At 46.4% G+C, this 9,360-nt stretch overlaps 1 protein-coding gene across 2 annotated transcripts in view; it reads right to left on the reverse strand.

The window, feature by feature from the left end:
- The window catches only part of Dhx8 (DEAH-box helicase 8), a 33,406-nt gene extending 30,390 nt beyond the window's left edge, over nt 1–3,016 (reverse strand). For both annotated transcript variants that reach the window (XM_005369154.2, XM_026777022.1), the window contains exons 1-2: nt 2,846–3,016; nt 447–532 (exon numbers count right to left, since the gene is read on the reverse strand). In XM_005369154.2, coding sequence (XP_005369211.1) covers nt 447–532; nt 2,846–2,993 — 234 coding nt within the window. In that variant the 5' untranslated portion in view covers nt 2,994–3,016. The remainder of the gene's footprint in view (nt 1–446; nt 533–2,845) is intronic.
- Between the last annotated feature and the right edge of the window lie 6,344 nt (nt 3,017–9,360).

Raw genomic sequence — 9,360 nt, forward strand, 5'->3', positions numbered from 1 at the left:
TTTTTCGAGACAGGGTTTCTCTGTGGCTTTGAAGCCTGTCCTGGAACTAGCTCTGTAGACCAGGCTGGCCTCGAACTCAGAGATCCGCCTGCCTCTGCCTCCCGAGTGCTGGGACTAAAGGCGTGCGCCACCACCACCCGGCTGATTTCCCATCTTTTAAAACTGCCTCCAACACCTCTTGTTCCTGACTTCCTGAGCACAGAACAAGAGCATAAACATCGGCAGAGACTTTATGATGGAAATCCTACCACATCCTAGGGAAGCCACACTGGAAACCCGGCTCCCTCGCCAGCATGGCACATTATACATTGACGGGTTGTTTAACTGGTATGTACAAACTGTCCCCTTCCTACCTGAAATCCTTTAGTCCTATCAAAATTTAAATTCAATAGCAACACCAAAACAAAAAGGAAAAAAACAAAAACAGAGTCTTCAGATATACATACTGTGAATTCTGCTCCATTTTTGACCAGAGAAGACTTAAAAGTATCAAAGGTGGTATTTTTCTCGGCAAGACTGATCACGAACTCAGCTGTAAATGACAAAAGTTTTAAAGGAATTAAAAATGGGAACTCCATCTAGAGATTGTTTCAAGTATGTTAAAAGCTAATCACGTTAGTCGGGCAGTGGTGATGCACGCCTTTAATCCCAGCACTCTGGAGGCAGAGGCAGGTGGATCTCTGTGAGTTTGAGGCCAGCCTGGTCTACAAGAACTAGTTTCAGGACAGGCTCCAAAGCTACAGAGAAACCCTGTCTCAAAAAACAAAAACAAAACAAAAAAACTAACCAGGTGCCCCAATAGCCTTAAAAACTATAATCTACTTAGTGCAAAAGAAAAAAAAATTAATTTTTTAAAAATAATTTATTTCATGTGTATGGGTATTGCAGTTTGAAAGAAAATGGCCCCCAAATAGGAGGCACTATTAGGAAGTGCGGCCCTGTTGGAATTGTGGTCTTTTTGGAGAACATATCACTGTGGAGGTGGGCTTTGAGGTCTCATATAAGCTCAAGATAACACCCAGTGTCTCAATTCACTTCCTCTTGCCTGGACAAGACATAGAACTTTCAGCTCCCTCTCCAGCACCATGTCTGCCTGCACACCACCATGTCCCACCATGTCATTAATGGACTGAATCTCTGAACTGCAAGCCACCCAATTCAATGTTTTTTAAAGAGTTGCTGTGGTCATGGTGTTTCTTCACAGCGATGAAAACCTTAAGATGGATGTTTTGCCTGCATGTATACCACAATCGTGCCTGGTGCCTGCAGAAGCCAAAGAGGGTGCTGATCCTCTGTGACTGGAATTACAAACGGCTGTAAGCCAGCCACCACATGGGTATGGGTGCTGGAATCTAACTCACATCCTTTGGAAGAGTAGCCCTGCTCTTAGCCACTGAGCCATTTCTCCAGTCCCAAGAAACTACTTTTATTTAGTTTTTGAAGCTCAAGGAAAAATTTATTAGTGTTTGAAAGCAAACAACAGGACAAGCAAGCTGAAATTCCTAGCAGCTGCTAGGAGAGGGAGATGAAATCCATACATTTTAGTTCAAGCATGGGGGTCAGAGAAACAGTAAGAGAAACCAGAGCTGGGGATCTCTGCTAGTAGCTGAAAATAAGCTAAAGAGAAGAAACAGCAAAAACATGCTTGCTACCAGGCCAGAATGTGAGTTCAGAGAGTTCCCATTCAAGGTTCTTCTGTCCCAAGACAAAGGACTGCATCAGGGATAGACATCAAAATAAAGACAGTAAATTACAGGAAAATCGGGGCTGCGGGGATGGCCCGGCAGTGAGATGGAGCCCTTATGAAAATGAGAGGGTGTGCTCTTCCAAAGGACCTTGGTTTGATTCCCAGAACCCACATAGCAGCTCACAACAATTTTTAACTTCAGTTTCAAGGCATCCATAGCCTCCGTGGGCTCCATGCACGCAGTTGACACACAGACATACATTCAGACAAAACACTCATGCACATAAAACAAAATAAAGTAAAATAAAATAAAATACTTGGGTCTAGAGAGAAGGCTCACAAGTTAATAGCACTGACTGCTCTTCCAGAGGACTCAGGTTCTATTCCCAGGACCCACAAGCTGGCCCTCAGCTGTCTGTAATTCCAGTCCCCGGGGACCTGAAACACTCTTCTGGCCTCTGCAGGCCCCAGGCACCCATGAGAGGCACAGACACACATGCAGACAAAACACCCAACTACATAAAGGAAAAAAAATATTTAAGAATAAAAAACAGATGACACCTTTTACTCATCTTTCTACCACCCATGTCTAAATCTTCGTCCATCCACAGCTATTTTCTCCTGTAACAAATGAAGCAACCCTGCCCCTATCAAATGGAATTGCTCCCCACATGGTCCTGACTCACAAACACACCCTCTCTTAATTTCTTTTTGGGTTCCCTAGTCATAGCTTGCCCCTAGACAGACAAGAATATGAGAATAGTCAAGAACCCAGCTCAAAGCACAAACGCTGACTACTACTACTCGGGGTAGCGATGACCTAACAAGATAATGAAGATGGAGAGCTACCCCAAATATCTCGTGAGCTTCTAGAAAATATCAGCCCTAATCGCCACCATCATCTTCGCGGGGGCTGCTGCAGCTATTGTTAAAGCCGTATAACCACTCAGAGCTGAAAAACAATGGTAGCCCCAGCCTTCACCGGCAGAGCTGAGAAACGGTTTCTAACAGTGCAGTCTGAAGGGCTCTCAGGCAGAGGCCACTGCCACAGGTTCCCGGAGCCCGAGGTCCCGATGACAAACACACAACCGTCAACCACTTTTCTCTTGCCTCCCTCGACCCCAAACTCAAAGGCCAGAGGGAGCTCCTTCAGCTCACCCAGATCCTTGTCGTTGATGCCCAAGTGATTGTCCAGCTCCGTGCAAACTTTCGACACCAAAGACAGGTACTCGAGTTTAGCGAGTTCTTCCGCGGGGCCGGGCTCCGAGCTCATTAGGACCCCGGCGGTAGCCACGGCCACAGCCATGGCTACAACTTCCCTTCAGTCTCCTTCCGGTCGGCCAGAACGTGAAGCAAGAGTTTCTACTTCCGGGTCGACGCACGTCTCTTGTTTACTGTGATCTCAAGAACGTTGAGCGCCACAGCACGAATCAGCGAGATCAGACCGGAAGTCCTCATAGAAGGGCCACACAAGCTGAGTTACGCCGGACGTTGCATGGCGCCCTCTACCGGGCGAGAGGACTCTCTCCTTAACGTTCACGCTCCGCGCGCTTCCGCACTGAGTCAGCAGAGGGCGACCGCGGCCTGTGCAAGGGGCCCCTCGAAGACGCGCGCCAGGGCAGTCTGCGCTTGCGCATTAGGATCTTCGTGGGAACTACGGAACAGACCGAAATTCAGCAAAATTGACGTGTATAGTCCCAACGATCGTCCCAGTTTGTGACTTCTTGTCCTTGTCAAGCCATATCAAGTGACTCTTATACCAGCAGATGACGAATTCTGGTTTCTCTTCTTTTTTTCTTTTTTGATTTTTCGAGACAGGGTTTCTCCGTAGCTTTTTGGTTCCTGTCCTAGAACTAGCTCTTGTAGACCAGGCTGGCCTCGAACTCACAGAGATCCACCTGCCTCTGCCTCCCGAGTGCTGGGATTAAAGGCGTGCGCCACCACCGCCCGGCCTGGTTTCTCTTCTGTAAACTGGGATAATACGGTCTAAATAGCTTAGGTAAAGACTAAATGAAATGGCTATGCAAAGAGGCCGGCCCACTATGAATGGTAGTTGCTAGAATACCCCAAAGCAGAGACAGTGTCCAGGTAAAGCTGGTCTCAGCACTTCTGTTGCCATTACCCTCGGTCCTCTCGGAACCCAGTCCCCTATGTGTCAGCTGTGCTGTGAGCCTGAGGTCATAAATTCAGGTGTCCCAACTCTTACTTTTCCCATACAGTGGGTGTGAAGGGTTACCCATATCCGACACTCTGAGTGAGGAGTAAGGAAACTCCTCCCACAACGTGAACAGCCCTCCCATCAGTCAGAAGAAAGAAAACGAGTCCCCTCTGCTACTTTTAGCTCTGCCTCCATTGCACTATGTCTTTGAACTCTCTCCAGCACCTCAACGATAGAGTAAAGAATTACAGTCAAGTTGGGCATGGCGGGGCTCTTCCTTTAATCCCAGCTCTTGAGAAGCAAAAGCAGGCCAGTCTCTGAGTTGGAGGCCAGCCAGAGCTACACAGTGAGACAGGCAGGGAAATACCAGAGTAGGGGTTCTTCCTGCCTCCAACAGCTCCATGCTTCTAGGTTCCCAAGGACTTAGTCCTATGCCATCTGAGTTCCTGATGCCCTTCCCTTCTCTTCCTCCTTTTTCCCCATGAATAGAATGGGAAAGCCTGCCCTTGATGGCCTGCTAACCTGGCATCGTGGAGTTGAGATTTCAGGAGCTTATTCCACTTGACCCTCCTTTCCCTGCACCTACTTGCTTCTAAAACTTCATGTTTCTATCTAGCTGCACTTTTAACATTTAACAGGATAGAGAGCAGGGGTTAGTTGCTTGATGTGGTTGGTTTTTCAAGATTGGGTTTCTCTGTGTAACCTTGGCTGTCTTGGAACTCACTCTGTAGACCAGACTAGCCTCTGCCTCCTGAGTACTGAGAATAAAGATGTACACCACCACAGTTGGGCATGAAGCTGGTTTTTGTTGTTGTTGTTGTTTATTTGTTTGTTGTTTGTTTGTTTTTGTCTTTCTGAGACAGGGTTTCTCTGTAGCTTTGGAACCTGTCCTGGAACTAGCTCTTGTAGCCCAGGCTGGCCTTAAACTCACAGTGATCTGCCTGCCTCTGCCTCCCGAGTGCTGGGATTAAAGGCTCCACCACTGCCTGGCTAAGGAAGCTGTTTTAAAAGCTCTGTCAGAAAAGACTCTAAACTGGGCGTGTTGGCACAAGCCTTTAATCCCAGCACTTGAGCGGAAGAGACAGGTGTACCTCTCTGACTTTGAGGCCAGCCTGGTCTACATAGTGAGTTCCAGGACAGCCAGAGCTAAGAGAAAAGACACTGTCTACCAGGTGTGGTACATGCCTGACAAATCCCAGCACTTTACAGGAGACAGGGCAGCCTTAGCTTCATGGTGAGTTTGAAGTAACCTGTGCCGCACAGCAAGAAAGACCCTATTAACAAACAAAAAAAACTATAGAATCATAACATGTAGCCTTAGTAAATACTGTATGAGCTTTTAGAATTGTTTGGGAACTTTTGCATGTGTGTCTCAAAAGTAAATATGAACAGAAAGATGTATTTCATTTTATTTTGAGGACTGGGGTTGTAACTCAGTTGGTCGAGTGCTTGCTTAGCATTGAACCCTGGGTTCAATCCCCAACATTGTCTAAAAGCAGGCAACATGGAGCTGGAGAGATGATGGCTCGGTGGTTGAGAGTGCTGACTATTCTTCCAGAGGACTTGGATTCAATTCCCAGCACCTTCACAGCAGCTAACAACTGTAAATGTAAGACCTTTGAGGTACAAGTAGCCAGGCCCCAGCCACAGATGACTCTAATGGCCATTTCCAGCCCCTTGAGACGCAGGCAGCTGAGCTCCATCCTACAGGGAAAAAGAGTCCCAGATCAGACCCCGAGATCCCACCAATCCCTGATTCTGAAGTTCCACCAATCCCTGAGCTTGCCCAAAATTAGGCCATAAAATCCCACCAATCCCAGGCCACCTTGAAAGTTCTCCCTCTCCACCACAAGAAACCCTGTGTAAAGCCTGCCTCCAGTTCAGTTCTCTCCTGCCTCTCTCCCAGGCAGAGGCAGCCACCCTCCTGTGTTTTTCCCAACAAATCTCTTGTGTGAAGCTTGTTGTGTGGTGTGACTTTTATGGTATTCTTTGGCTCCCAACTGCCAGGACACCTTCCCCCTCAGAGCTATAACACTTATAGCATATAGAACAAACTATGCATGTGTTCATGGAATCCAGGTCCCAACTCCCTATAAAATACATGGAACCAAATCCAGTTCAAAAGTGAACAACAGCCTGGAAGGTTTGTGCCCTCTGACCTCCACTCACCCCCCCCCAATATACCCCAATAAGGAAATAAATAAGTTTTCTTAACAAGTGAATGTAGGCCTGGCAAGACTATTCTACAGGTAACAGTGTTCGCAGCACAAGCCCGAGCAGCTGGGCTCCATTCCTAGAAGCCGTGGTTGAAGAGAACGGTTAACCCTTGAGAGTTTTCCTCGTGTGCTCTTTGTCACACATACACCTGCACTTGCATGTCAGCATCATCATGATAAACATGCAATTATGTATATGGTGTTCTGCCTGCGTGTCTGCCTGTATGGGAGAAGAGGGCACCAGATCTCATTATAGACAGTTGGGAGGGGCTGGGGAGATAGCCCAGTGGTTAAGAGCACTGGCTGTTCTTCCAGAGGACCTGAGTTCAATTCCCAGCATCCACATGGCAGCTCACACCTGTCTGTAACTCTAGTTCCAGGGAATCTGGCACCTTCACACAGACACGCATGCAGGCAAAACACCAATGCACATAAAATAAATAAGTCTTTAAAAAAAAAAAGTAGACAGTTGTGAGTCATCATGTGGTTGCTGGGAATTGAACTCAGGGCCTCTGAGCCTCCAGCCTGTATCAATGTTTTTTAAAAAGTGAATATAGGACTGGAGAGACGGCTCAGAGGTTAAGAGCACTGGCTGCTCTTCCAGAGGACCTGAGTTCAATTCCCAGCGATCACATGGTGGCTCACAGGCATCTATGATGAGATCTGGTGCCCTTTTCTGGCCTGCAGGCATACATGCAGGCAGAACACTGTATTCATAATAAATAAATCTTTTTTTTTTAAAAAAAAAGTGAATATAGCCAAGTGGTGGTGGAGCACACCTTTAATCCCAGCACTCGGGAGGCAGAGGCAGGCAGATCTCTGTGAGTTCGAGGCCAGTCTGGTCTACGGAGTGAATTCCAGGACAGGCTCCCAGGCTACACAGAGAAACCCTGTCTCGAAAAGAAAAGGAGGGAGAATATAGCTGAGCACAGTAGCACACAGCTGAAATCCTGGCATGTAGAAGATGTTACTTTGCCTCCCTCCTTTCCTTCCTCTCTCCTTTCTTCACTTCTCTCCCTCCCTTGGTGATAAAGTCTAGAAAGCTCAAGGCCCTCAGTTGGAGATCCCTAGCACTAAGAACTAAAGCAAACAGCCTATATGTGGTCACTACTTATTCATCACTTGAGTGGAAGAGGAAATTATCACCAGCCCGCAAAACAGAGGAGTAGGTGAAAGTACTCATGGCCGAGCCTGACAACTGGAGTTTGATCCCCGGGACCCACAGATGGTAAGAGAGAACCGACTGTTGCCAGCTGGCCTCTGACCTTCACTCACCGTGGCATTTACAAGCCCACACCCATACACACAATAATAAGTATAGTAAACAATTATTCCTGGGGCTGGAGAGATGGCTCAGTGGTTAAGAGCACTCACTGCTCCTGTAGGGGATGGGTTCAATTCCCAGTACCTACAGCAGGTGGCTCACAAATGTCTGTACCTCCAATTTCAGGGGAACTATGTTGTAGAATGTTATTTTAACAGGCAAAGATGTATTACATTTGTTTATGTTGCAGAATAGTATTTTAACTGTAAAGGTATGTTAGTTTTGTTTATGCTACATTTGTTTAATTATGTAAAGATATGTTGAATTTGTTTCGCCTTTTCTGCCTAAGGCACCTTATTGGTCTAATAAAAAACTGCACTGTCAAACTGGAAGATCTGAGCCCAGACGGGTGGATCTCTGTGAGTTTGAGGCCAGCCTGGTCTACAGAGCGAGTTCTAAGACAGGCTCCAAAGTTACAAAGAAACCCAGTCTTGAAAAACCAAAATAAATAAATTAATTTATTATAAATAAATAAATAAAGCCGGATGGTGGTGGCATACACCTTTAATCCCAGCACTTGGGAAGCAGAGGCAGGTGAATCTCTGTGAGTTCGAGGCCAGTCTGATCTACAAGAGCTAGTTCCAGGACATGCTCCAAAGCTACAGAAAACCCTGTCTCAAAAAAACAAAAATAAATAAGTAAATAAATAAATCAAAATAAAAAACCTGGGGGGCTGGAGAGGTGGCTCAGAGGTTAAGAGCACTGACTGCTCTTCCAGAGGTCCTGAGTTCAATTCCCATAGTCATCTGTAATGATATCTGGTGCCCTCTACTGGCCTATACGATATATGTAGGCTGAATACTATATACATAATAAATAAATAAATCTTTAAAAGAAATAAAAAAATTAAAAAAACCTGAACCATCAATAGTTAGGCAGGAAAGAGATAGAAGGGGCTACCAGGCAGAGAGAATAAGTAGGAAGAGAAATTTAGGTTCCAGAGACAGAGGAACCAGAGAAGGAGGAAAGAACCATGCCCAGGTAAAGAAGCCAGGCAGCCCCTAGCCAGCCAGACACAAGAGGCAGTGAAAGTAAGATATTGAGGAGGAAGAAAGATAAAAAGCACCGAGGCAAAAGGTAGATAAAGAGAAACAGGTTAATTTAAAAAGCTAGCCAGAAATGGACCTAAGCTAGGCTGAGCACTCAAAACTAGTAATAATAAGCCTCTGTCTCATGATTTGGGAGCTGGTGGCCCTAAAAACCTGGTACAGATCTGAAACCCCTTTCTGGTCTCCATGGACACCTGCATGCATAGGGTGTGCATGAACTCATGAAGACACACACAGACTAAAAATGAAATTAAAACATCATTTCCTGCCGGGCGGTGGTGGCGCACGCCTTTAATCCCAGCACTCGGGAGGCAGAGGCAGGCGGATCTCTGTGAGTTCGAGACCAGCCTGGTCTACAAGAGCTAGTTCCAGGACAGGCTCCAAAGCTATAGAAACCCTGTCTCGAAAAAACAAAAAACAAACAAACAAAAAAAACACATAATTTCCTATCATTCTCCTCATCGTAGTATTGCTTTGCTTTTCTGCCCCCAACCCCATCCTCCCTCCTTCTCTGAAACTGAGCCCAGAACCTTGTGATTATGAACTGCAGCCCCAAGCTGCATACCCAGCCTCACGTTTTTTCTTTTTTTTCTTTCTTTTTTTTTTCGTTTCACAATGTCAGAACTTATTGCATATTAATTTACGGATACAGAGGTTTTGTTGACAGCAGTTTATGAAGCAGCCCTGCTTTCCTTGCTAAACACAGAGGTTCTTTTAAGTGTGTGTACCTGTGGCGGGAGTGGGTGGGTGGTGTGGCATTTGTGTGCCACGCAGCATATATGGTGACTAGTGGACAACTCGCAGGAGTCTGTTCTGCCTTCCCAGTGGGGCCTCACGTGTTTTCCTTGGACTGATATATATGTTCAACCCTGACCCCAATTCTCAGACTACTGGTGCTTTGTCCCAGATGCTGACAGCTGGGTAAG

Source organism: Microtus ochrogaster, unplaced genomic scaffold, assembly GCF_000317375.1.
Source record: "Microtus ochrogaster isolate Prairie Vole_2 unplaced genomic scaffold, MicOch1.0 UNK44, whole genome shotgun sequence".
Lineage (NCBI taxonomy): Eukaryota > Metazoa > Chordata > Mammalia > Rodentia > Cricetidae > Microtus > Microtus ochrogaster.